At 45.7% G+C, this 12105-nt stretch overlaps 2 protein-coding genes across 3 annotated transcripts; one reads left to right on the top strand and one right to left on the bottom strand.

The window, feature by feature from the left end:
- Positions 1–315: 315 nt before the first annotated feature.
- Positions 316–5053, top strand: naxe (NAD(P)HX epimerase). Of its 2 annotated transcripts, none has more exons than XM_056582509.1 (7): positions 316–455; positions 714–900; positions 1236–1344; positions 2026–2136; positions 3206–3316; positions 3735–3882; positions 4260–5053. In XM_056582509.1, the coding sequence occupies exons 2-7, from the start codon at positions 731–733 to the stop codon at positions 4457–4459; spliced, it is 849 nt and encodes a 282-aa protein (XP_056438484.1). In that variant the 5' UTR covers positions 316–455; positions 714–730; the 3' UTR covers positions 4460–5053. The 2 variants fall into 2 exon arrangements, with proteins under 2 accessions (XP_056438484.1, XP_056438485.1); XM_056582510.1 differs by having other exon boundaries at positions 322–471.
- A 68-nt stretch (positions 5054–5121) lies between these two features.
- Positions 5122–12041, bottom strand: scn1bb (sodium channel, voltage-gated, type I, beta b). Its single transcript, XM_056582511.1, has 6 exons — positions 10639–12041; positions 10065–10231; positions 7967–8201; positions 7217–7358; positions 6076–6150; positions 5122–5717 (listed from the first exon to the last, which is right to left on the bottom strand). Exons 1-5 carry the CDS (start codon positions 10697–10699, stop codon positions 6081–6083), a joined length of 675 nt encoding a protein of 224 aa, XP_056438486.1. The 5' UTR covers positions 10700–12041; the 3' UTR covers positions 5122–5717; positions 6076–6080.
- Positions 12042–12105: the final 64 nt, after the last annotated feature.

Genomic DNA, 12105 nt, shown 5'->3' on the forward strand with positions numbered 1-12105 from the left:
TATCTAGATTAATGATGCAGTTAATCAATAGATAGTTTCTAGTGTCCTCCAAGACCGAAACTTATCGAAGCACTTCACTGGGTTTATTTATTTCACAATAGAACTCAAAGACAACTCCCCATGAAAAGTTATTGAGTGTACAGTAATACAATGAAATCATGATTTAATCTTTGATTTAAGACTTTCATAATTTTTTTATACCAAAAATAATAATTACATTAGAATATAGCGGGGATTGCATTGACAATCCAATATATAAATCATTTTAATTAGCTTTGTGACGATACGGAGCTCAGAGCTTTATGTTGAAAGAATTAACCTTTTATTTTGAAAGTAATACACCCGGAAGTAGTTTACGGCTGGGACCAAAACATTGCTTTGCTGTGATACTTTTGTGCAAATCTTGATTTAACAAGCACGCTTTTATTTTTTGGATTGCGTATAATAGCTATCAGGTAAAGTTGCGTTTTGGTGAGTCTCAATAATCCCAAGAAATGAATGTCAAATGCCACACCACAAATGTCACTCCCTTATTACACGAACTTGTACGTGTTGTTGTCATTGAGATCTCAAAGTTGTCTCAAATGACACACAAAAGTTGTGATCAATATGCATATTTCAGATAATAATATTCACATTAAAAAACTAACGCGTTTAGCCCACAAAAGGTTTACATAAGTCATATTATGACTCGTCCCTGTCCCGTCCACCAGGTGCGGGCCCCGGCTGGATGTTGAGCGTCCGCGCTCTGGTGGGGATCGGGCTCCTGGTGACGTCAAGAGCCGCCGCCACCGCCCAGAGAGCCGCATGTCCTGCTGCTGCTGCACCCAACAAGGAACACAGGCACTGTTTCAACAGCGGACGAGCGTCCAGTATGGCGCAATCTATCAAGTACCTGGGGTAAAAATAAAATATTGAAATACTTTTCACACCAATAGGTACTGATGATTCACAACAGGTAGACGTCTGCTCCAAAGTAGCAGAGCTTATTTGATACTGTTTATTGTCAATACGTATAGGATGGGCTAATTTACATTTACATGTGAATAATGTCGTTTCAAATGTGCTTTCATCCAAAGTTATCAAAAGTCCATTCATCAAAATTGGAGTAACAACTAATCAACAAAAAGTGTTGAAAGATGTTTCTAAAATAACATGGTGTCTGAAAATGAGCGAGTGCTTGTTTTTGTGAGCTGGCTAACAATGAGGGGCGGGGTCGTTGCTGCGATTGACAGGCAGGAGGAGGCGCAGAACATCGACCAGCAGCTGTTCACTGAGTACGGTTTCAGCGTGGACCAGCTGATGGAGCTGGCTGGTCTGAGCTGTGCCACGGCCATCGCCAGGGTGAGACTAAACCGCTCACTCACTTAGATATGAAAAATTGAACTCACACACACATTTTTATTAAAGAGCAGGTTTTGGGGGGCATCTGGCTCAGGGATGCCTACAGGTTGGCTGAGAACCTGGTAGACCCGGTAAACTGTGTCTAAAGTTACATCCTATCAGCGAGACCATGACTATGGTTCTAAGGCCGACCCACAGGGGGTGCTAATGTTTAAAATAATTGAGCGTTGTGTGTGTGTGTGAGGATGAAGATTTGCGAGGGATAAGATGGATTCAGGGATGATGCAATGTGATGCGTTGCCTCATGAAACAGGATATCAGAACTGTGTATTATTGATCCTTCGAGATTTATTTTGCGAACGCAGGAGGTCTGTCTGTCAATCTGTTTTGTCCGTCCATCTTTCTGTCTATCCCTCTGTCGGCCCATCGTTCTATTCTCTGTCGTTCTATCTGTCTGTCTGTCTGCCTGTCTGTCCCTTCACAGCAATTATCATTAACCAATCATCAGGTCGGCAGCTCTCCGGTATGTCCAAGCCTCCTGTCGCTTGTCTGTTGCGCACCTCATGTAGGAGGTCTGGTCACTCGCAAGCGTCTGCTGAGCGATGGGTTCCGGTGGTATCTTGACCAGTACGGAGCGGTATTGATCAGTAGCTCCGTGCCCTCTGCCCTGTGCTCCTGCAGGCCTACCCCCTCAGCTCCCTGCTCCAGGCCAGACCCTCCCTGCTGGTGATCTGCGGTCCGGGGAACAACGGAGGCGACGGGCTGGTCTGCGCCCGTCATCTCAAGCTCTTTGTGAGTGGCCGGCTCCTAGCAGTGAATAGACCACCCATGAGTATAGAACATCTGTATTGGATTGATGGCCGGATCGATGTAAAACACCTGGAAGATAAACCACCAATAAGTAGAATCACCGTTAAAGATATACACCACTCGATGTATAATATAAATATAATATATATCATATGTATAATATATTCATACCATATGGCATATTTTACAAACACTTTCTTTGTGGTCTTTCTGTCTTTTTTGTATGGTCAGTGAAAAAACATTCCCAGTTCTTTAGGGAAAAAAACGATTAAAAAAATAAGTTTTCCGTTCTTCCTCCAATCCATCTGTCTGGGGAATAAACCGGGCCGTCTTGACGTCAGTGAATGTCTCGATAGAGCGCGTGAGGAACATTCAGTCTCCCCACTCAAAAAGTTTGGGTTCTTTCCTGCACCTGAGTGTGTTTTTTTTTATCCAGCCTCAGCAAAAAATAAAAAACACTCTGTGGGCTCATTTGCTGCGTTCCACATTTTAAACTCTTTGCGTGCGTCTCTCCACTAAAGGTCATCCTCAGCCCAGCGAAGATTCCCAGTCGCTGGTGAAATGTAAAATAGCAATGCTGTGAAAATTAAACAAAGAGCAGGGCATTAAGGCTCTGTCAGCGGGCCGCGTTCGCTAAGCTTCATAAATATGAGGTCAGGACATCTCGGAGTTACTGCATTAACCCTTGCCTTGTTTATCCTGCAAGACACACGAACCAAAGTACAGTCGGATTAGATCCATCACTTCTGTGAGCCTTTCAATGGCTTACTATATTATTATTTAAAAGTGGTCTGCCCTATCTGAATCATGTCGTATTATTCTCTGTTTGTTAAATGTGGTGAAACCACTTTACATCTCGTTCAACAAAAATATATGTATTAGTAGTATTATTCATTGCATAATTAGTAAATAAATAAAAATGATATGTTGTTTTGTGTTACTCATTCATACCTAAAATGCTTGCACACAGAGCTCCTGAGATCAAGTGCATTTTGCTTTGTTAGATACGCTGCACATTAACAGCCTTTTTGTCCACTGCGGCCTGCTGTAGGGCTACGAGCCCACCATCCTGTACCCCAAGAGGCCCAACAAGCCCCTCTTCCTGGGCCTCACCACCCAGTGTGAGAAGATGGACATCCCCTTCCTGTCTGAGATGCCCGAGGTGTCCGTCTGTCTGTCTGTCGTCTCGTTATTCTCCTATTCCTTCTCCTCCTCCCTCTTGTCTTCCTCCACCTCCTCCTCCATCTTCTTCTTCTCCACCTTTTCCTCCCTCTACTCCTTCTATACCTCCTCCTATTTATTCTCCTATTCCTCCTCCGTCTCCCCTCCGCCTCCTCCTCCCTCTTCTCCCCCTTTTCCTCCCTCTACTCCTTTGATGCCTCCTCCTATTCCTCCTCCTCCTCCTTCTACTCTCCTCCTCCCATTCCCTCTCCCTCTCCTCCCCATATCCATAACCTCCTCCCTCTCCTCCACCTCCCCCCGCTCCACCCCTCCCTCCGTCTGTCCGTCCGTCCGTCTGCGTCGGCTCTCTGCTGTCCACTCCCAGTGCTGTGCGTCTGACACTGCGTGTCGCCCCCCAGGCCAAGCTCGTCGACCAGGCCTACAACCTGGTGGTCGACGCCATCTTCGGCTTCAGCTTCTCGGGGGCGGTCCGGGAGCCCTTCGGAGCCATCCTGGAGGTCCTGAAAGACTCCACCGTGCCCGTGGCCAGCATCGACATCCCCTCAGGTGGGTCAGGGGGTAACCGAACCCCGGCTCGTGGAGATCTGCCCTCGGGCCGTGACTCGTATCGAATAGCATGGCGTTTATTTATTCATTCTTAGGTCGATGTCGGTTTTCTTTAGAAACGTGTCATTAGGAAGCAAACCCGCCCCTTAAGGGCTTAAGGGGGCCCTAAGGCTACGCTGGGATTAGTGGGGTTCGAGCCCAGAACCTTTTCAGCCGTCATGTCAATAATAAGCAAACTGGCCCCTTTTGCCTAAGGGCGCCCCTAAAGTTAGACTGGGATTAGTGAGGTTCGAGACAGGAAACCTTTTCAGCTCGGAAGTCAGAACTCACTGCAACGTTGTAATGGGTTTACCGTCGGCCGGCGTATGGATCCACAGGCTGGGACGTGGAGCGGGGCGCGCCAGACGGCCTGCAGCCCGACATGCTCATCTCCCTGACCGCGCCAAAGAAGTCGGCCGCCCACTTCAGGGGTCGATACCACTACCTCGGGGGCCGCTTCGTCCCCCCGGCCCTGGAGAAGAAGCACCAGCTCAACCTGCCCCCATACCCCGGCACCGAGTGCGTGCTGCAGCTGTAAGACCAGGACCGGGGACATGAGAATATAGTTTAAATGATGAGTCAGTGGGGCTACTTTATTTATTATGATGGGGGATTATGGAGGGAACTGGTTTCATGGTGTGATAAGATGTGCTTTTTTTAAATCCCTGACGAGGAATATTATTAGTCTGTTGCGGAAGCGCAGACGATATATGTGAGGATTTAGGGGTAATAAAATAAAGGACGTTTTTTTTTGCTGAATGTGATCCCTAGTGTGTTGACGTCAAAGCTGGTCTCTAAATCTGCACTAATGCCTTTTCATGTGACCGGTGCTGCTGGCAATGGGGGGGTCGAAGGGGCTAGCCGTCGCGCAGCTAATGCTAGCCCTCGAGCTCTTGCTGTCTGCGACTGGGAAGGGGATCTTATTTCACAGCCGTTTGGCAGAAGTTTGACCTACTGTAACCCCCGTGAGTCAGATAAACTAACCCATTTTGACTGGCATCTCTTTATATCTCTGGGGAGTTTCTGTTTAGTATTCCAAAGATAATTCTGAAAGAATCAATAATTTTGGAGATTAATTAAAAATAAATAAATGATACAAAATGGAACAAAGAATGCCTATGACATTGTTATCAATATTCTTTATCTTAATATAATTCATAATAGGAATTAGTTTATTGCTGTAAGGAAACAACTCAGTCACACAGGGTATTTACGGATTTATTTAGTCCACAATCAAGTTTCATCGAATGGATATCTAGCAAGACTTGTTGAACTTGAAAAGACAGCCGGTCTATGAGAGTCTACGACATCCTAACTCACAAGTGTCTTCATGATACCGATCTCCCGCGAGCATCGAAGCATTCATACGTCCCGTGTGACAATGGATTCTCCAAAATACATTCCTTTTACAGCCAATCTCACAGAGTCAAGCAGCCTCGCTTATAGTACTACGTACAGTTTAAATACATGTAGTACTACAAACACTTGTATATATTTAATATAGAAAGAGAAATATTGAATGTATATGCGCAGGGACACCGATGCTTGTGAATGCATTATGATCAGGGGTAAAAGTGCAGTACATGCTTTCATGTGTATTTTTGTGTGTATTAATATACAGTGCTGGTACCATGCGTGGTCTTTTTAGTCTCGCATCCATCTGTGTTCTGCGTAACGAAAAAAACAAAAAAAGGGTGATACAGACTCGAGGGTGGCGGGGGAGAAAGAAAGAGGTTTGATTGGATGCCTCCATGCTGGTCCAAGCAGTACAAGGTGGGTCAGTCAGTAGATGCAGTCTGTAAGAAAGAGGAAACAAACGTGTCGGATTAATTCACTGTCCACAACGTGGTGTTTCATCATACATCTCACAGGCATTGTCAACATACAGTTGCAATAGGGTCAAATATGGTAATTCACTGTGTGTTTCATCATTCAATATCCTGAAACTACAGTTTGTCAGGTCATCATTACGTAAATTCCGTTGGTTAAGTCAAATTGTTGGTTAAATCCCAGTATAATGTCCATTGGTTAACTTTCATCCTCCAGATTTGATAAGAAAAGTTAAGTAGATGTTACGCGGATTAATCGTTCATCTGGTCAAATGATCTTGTGCAGTTAAATAAGTAAAAGTATTTTTGAGACCAAGATATTTACCTGTATTAGTCTCCAACCTGGACTCCGGCACAGTTGTCTTTGCTCTCCGAGGCTAAAGCTAAATACTCAGCATTTCTAGTAAAAAAAGACAACCCACATATACAACAGGTAAGTGTACGTGCACAATGTCCGACCTTCACAGAAAAAGATGCGTTTTTGAAAATGAAAAAAAAACATTTAAATGAAGTACGAGACCAAAATTGGAGCGGCCAGTTGTGCGATCCCAAGGTTGTGACTTACAGGTGGAGAGTTTTGGTTTTTACTACAGGGAGGAGGAGGACGTTGATGGAGTAGGAGGAGAGGGTTGACGGGAAGGAGGAAACATGACGGGAGGTAGGTAGGGAGCACGACACACCAGACAACAAGACACCGAGGGCGAGTGCACACGCGGGGCACAATGGAACACAGGAGGAGGAGGAGTTAGTGGCTTAGAGAGAGAGAGACGGCAGCCGAGGCGGAGGAGAACTGAGTTCACAGTGAAGAAGATGCAGGTTATCGACAACACACGAGGACGGCATGCATGGGCAGCGTTGAGCCCACATGCATGTACCTGTTACGTACACTTTCCTTTCATTTGTCTAGGCCTAAAACAGTTGAGGTGATGCCTGCTCGCCTGATTATACGTTGTGACTGGATTGATACTGAGTAAACTATGAATGCTGAAAGGGCAAAGAGACTTAACTAGAAAATGTCAATAAAATAAATATGCTTTAACTATTCAGTATAAATATATACTATGTATATTTAAAGTATTTATATATATATATGTACAGTCTATTATATTTTGTGTATTCAATTAAAATTATAGATATTTCGGCAGTTAAATGGACGGCGGTACGGTCATCACTGTTGTGGATTCAAAATAAATATTAACATTCAAGTATGGCGGCAACCGTAGTAACCAAACTACAAACATTGAACACTCTTGCATCGTGCAGGTGTGTGTGTGTGTGTGTGTGTGTGTGTGTGTGTGTGTGTGTGTGTGTGTGTGTGTGTGTGTGTGTGTGTGTGTGTGTGTGTGTGTGTGTGTGTGTGTGTGTGTGTGTGTGCGTGAACGGTTGCATGTGTGTAAGTGAGAACTGTTGTGTGTGTGTGTGTGTGTGTGTGTGTGTGTGTGTGGGCGGTTGTAATGAATATTTACGCGGCCTCTCGGAGCGCCTCCTCCCCGGCGGCAGAGATCTTCCTGTAGCAGTAAATCATCTCGATGAGCAGCCACACCTGCAGCCCGATGATGGCCACGTACATCATCACCTCTGACACGATGGAGGCCGTCCCTCTGGTGGCTGAGGGGGGGGGGGAGGGACATGGAGAGTCTCAACCAATCGCTGCACAGGGAATACACGTTGGTCCGGTCCCTCGTGACCAATCAGAGGGGAAAGGAAGGAGCTGTCCATGGTGGCTAAACATGGCGTAAAACAAACTCAAAATTAAGTAGGAGATGTTTCAGTACAAGGTGTGCAAAGATGAATGGCCATTAATGGTCCATATTGATTTTTGGTTTTAGAAGCTTATGAATATTTTATTGATATCGACCTGTACTAGCTTATAAATATTGTATTGGTATTGGCTTATAGTAGCTTTTGAATATATTGGTACTGATTGATAGTAGCTTATAAATATGGTTTTGGTATCGACCTAAAGTAGCTTAGCAATATATTGGTATCGACCTATAGTAGCTTATAAATATATTGGTATTGATCAATAGTAGCTTAGAAATATATTGGTATCGGCCAATAGAAGCTTAGAAATATATTGGTATCGACCAATAGTAGCTTAGTAATATTGTATTGGCTTGTAGTGGCTTATAAATATCTTGGTACTGATTTCTAGAAGCTGTGCGACGGCCGAACTCGGCGGTGAACAAAGTGTGTTGAGGTGAAACCCTTCGTACCTTTGCCCACCACGGTGAGGTTGACCTCCTTGAAGATCTTGGTCTGGTACTCGTAGTACTCGTAGGTGAGCAGCCGGTTGACGCGGCAGCGGTACGTGCCCGAGTCGTTGAAGGTGACGTTGGTGAGGAAGATGGAGGCGTCCTGGATGTCGTTGCTCTGCCGGCTGCCGAACCAGTCCAGGCGGTCCTCGAACTGGAAGCTCTTTATGGAGCCCTCCTCGTCGTAGTTGTAGATCTGCAATCGGAGCGGCCGACACCATCAAGGGTTTAGTCATTCACGGATTGAGACCTTTTGTTATTTTGATTTTATTTCATTTACAACCACGCACACACACACACACACACACACATACACACACACACACACACACACACTGCCAATACATATGCAAAAGTGCACACTGTTGTACAAAGTCAATTATTTGGATTTGGATTTGTAATTTTTTTGTATTTTCTTGTATTTTGTACAACTATTATCCGTTATTTGCACTATCCAAAGTACCCGAGTGCAGTACGTTTTAGATACGTGTCATTCAGGAGCAGTACTTGAGGGTGGTCTAGTCGTGGTTAGGGGTGTACTGTATGACCCCCAGCTGAAAGGGTTCTGGGTTTGGACCCCAATGTCAGCATCCTCAGCTGTAGGCATCTGGCTCAAGGGGGCCGACAGATCACTTCATTTGGCGTTTTTTTTCATGCGCTTGGAAATAACGGTGGGTGGATGGTAGATCTATCTACCATCTATCTATCTATCTATCTGTCTGGTCATAAGCATTCAGGGGATAATTGCCTTGCTCTAGAGACCCCTCAGCCCTAAGGAGGAACCAAAGACCAGACCAGCCATTCAACAAAAGAAATGGCTGCATGTAATGGTATCCTCCATCCTCAAGGGCAGTTTGTGTTTCCATTAGGGCTCACACTGGCGTTCACACGCTCATTTCAGGTAGGAAACATCTATCTGGAAGGTTCATATCACCAGAGATGCTGCGGTCCCTCGCGGCTTGGATTTAGTAATGGCTCTGTTGGAGGGATTGACCTAAATACTCCCGTTGGATTGAGTCCACATTTCTCCTAATGCACCACTTGCACGGATTCCCCGTGATGGTTTTCAACATTGGATGTTTTGGGGATATAACATTGAAGTTCTCTTTAGATCGATGTTATTAACCAATAAGTAATTTTTATTCTAATTTGCTCACAGTGGTTTACGGTCATTAAGAGCAGGCAGATGTTTGGGCATCTCGTCTCAAGGACGCTTCAAGGTACGAGGAAAAGTGGAGATTGGGGATCAAACCCGGGACCTCTTGTTTGAGGGTCAGCCTCCATCTACACTGTCCAGCCACCCCTCCCCGGTGCTGTATAATAATCCATATACAGGCGTGTGCGTGTGCGTGTGCATGTGCGTGCTCGTCCACTGAGTGGGGATGGAGGTCGTGTGCTGGCCAAGGTCATGTGTCTCATGTTCCATCATCTCTCCCAGCAGCAACGTCACCACCATCCCCGGCCCTGAGCGTCGCTCTATCAGGGCTCTCAACCTCTGAACGCCACCCCCCCCCCCCCACCCTCATCATGGGAGGGTTTGATTGATGAGTGTGTGTATGTGTATGTGTATGTGTATGTGTATGTGTATGTGTATGTGAGAGAGAGAGAGAGAGAGAGAGAGAGAGAGAGAGAGAGAGAGAGAGAGAGAGAGAGAGAGAGAGAGAGAGAGAGAGAGAGAGAGAGAGAGAGAGAGAGAGAGAGAGAGAGACAGAGAGACAGAGAGACAGACAGACAGACAGACAGACAGTCAGACAGTCAGTCAGTCAGTCAGTCAGTCAGTCAGTCAGTCAGTCAGTCAGTCAGTCAGTCAGTCAGTCAGTCAGTTATTGATAGATAGATAGTGATATATAGGTAGATAGAGTGATATATAGATAGAGGGATATATAGGTAGATAGAGTGATATATAGGTAGATATAATGATCGACAGATAGAGTGGTAGAATATACTTATATATAGATAGACAGATAGATAGAAACATCTATCGTCAGATAGACGTGAGTGTTCTGGGCTTGCGTCAGATGCACCGAGGTACCGTGTGTGTTAACGTGGACCAACTCACGTGCTCAAAGTCCTTCTGCCCCTTGCTCCGGAAGAACCAGTCCACGGTGGCCGAGCCCTCCACCTCGCTCCTCCGCTTGCAGGAGATGCAGCCCAGCTTGAAGCCCTTCCCCGCCACCGCCTCCGTGTCCGAGTCCACCTCGGCACACGCCCCGCGACACATCCCCACTGGGGGAGGGGGGGGGGGGGCAGAGCGAGAGAGGGGGAGATACGGAGAGCGATAGAGTGGGAGAGAGGGAGGGGGAGAGAGCTGTTAGGATGTGCATCTTTCCGTTGAGCTATACTGTTCATTTCTCCCTCAGGATCACCACGAGTCAATAACATTTGTGTCTTTCCCTTCGTCAACAATACACAGTGTATAGTGCATAGATGTAGGACTTAACTTGCCCACATTCAGGAGACATTCCACCACATCCACTCGGCCTCAACAAAAGCATTATAAATACATTTCTTAATAATAAATAATAAACAAAAAAACACTGGAAAACTATGAAATACATGTTGGGAGTATCATCGTCGCCCATGGCTGTAGCCTTCATAATATGCAAATGTTTTTGAATTATTAAAATACTCACCACCAAGAGTGCATAGCAGCACGAAGATGACTTGTTCCAGTGATACTATATTCCGGCCCATTTTCAAAAAGTGACAGGCTTGCTATCTATTATAGATGGAGTTTCAAAAAAAGGGGAGCAAAGCTGAAAGTCTTTAGCTTGAGAAGAGTTCCTCCGGCGACGATCCCCTTCCCAACATCCACTGAACGGAGCACACCTCACTGGTACCACTGTAAGCTGCTTGTTGGAGGTAGACTACTGATTGTGCTTATTTCTTACTTTTCACGTCACTCCTATTATCTTGGGAAGCACCTGTACCTGACTCCCTACCTGCACCTGACTCTCATTAGACTCAACTCAGCAAGTTCACATCGGCATCAGGAACATGAGGTACCATATACTGCTACGTCAGACGCCTCTAGAAAATTCCTCCTACCCTCCCGATCGCGTAACGCAGTGCATGAACGTAGCGTCTCACCCGTAAGCAACGTGGACCAATGTGCACTTCACAGTCTCTGGTATAACCGGAGATTTTAGAAATCTTGTGGGCTCCGATAGCCTATTTAACGATCTCAGCAATGACTTGGCCTGCGGTTAGATGATAGCTCTAGGGACCACAGTCGCTTAGATTAGAGAGCTACCATCACACACACCATGTTTTGGTGAGCGCACACGGTTAATATAAAAATGGTTTATGTAATCAATTCAAGTAGCCTACAAAATCCCACTATAAACCCTCTTACGTCTTCCAAAAGCCATTCCTTAATTCACCTACCGCTCCATGAATAATTAAGCGGATGCTTGCATGCCGTCCCTGATTATCTGATGTACCTTACAAATGTTCACTGAAGGGCAATCGGTATTATCGCTCCTAAAAAAGAGATCAGGTTTGCTCCGATCACGGATGTTCAAAAGCCGACGGTGTCGATGGTATCTCGGTCAAAGGACACCACCCTTTCTCCCAGATAGGAGTTCAAATAAATGTTAAAACGAAACGCGGTCTCCTCCGTGTAGTAGTGATGGTTACCGTTTGAGAAACAAATCCATGTAAAATAAAAAAAAAAATACGAATCCTTCCACCTATCTAGGAGCCCCGACTCAGCAGAGATGCGCGGGTCGTGTTGACATTGCAGATGAAACCGCGCTCACGTCCCAAGGCCCTATAAGCATCAGATATGAGCGGAAAAAAAAACGCCCAATAATCGACGTCCCGATTTCGGTCCCTCAGATAAATCCTCTTCTTTGACACACGGCGCAAACACTGAGTGCAGCTGCACCCCTGTCGCTCATGTCAGGAGACGCTGCTGATGCACTGCGGTAAAAAAAAAAACCATGTGAGGAGGATACTAGGCTATAGGATGTAGACGGGCTCCCAGGGCTATGCACACCCCCTCTAATATGTACTATGCACGACCTTTGAGTTGAACCGCAAAAATATCACCATAAAACAGTCAACAACATGTAGGCTGCACCTCGCTTTGGGAAATC

Source organism: Gadus chalcogrammus, chromosome 22 (assembly GCF_026213295.1).
Source record: "Gadus chalcogrammus isolate NIFS_2021 chromosome 22, NIFS_Gcha_1.0, whole genome shotgun sequence".
NCBI classification, from domain to species: domain Eukaryota; kingdom Metazoa; phylum Chordata; class Actinopteri; order Gadiformes; family Gadidae; genus Gadus; species Gadus chalcogrammus.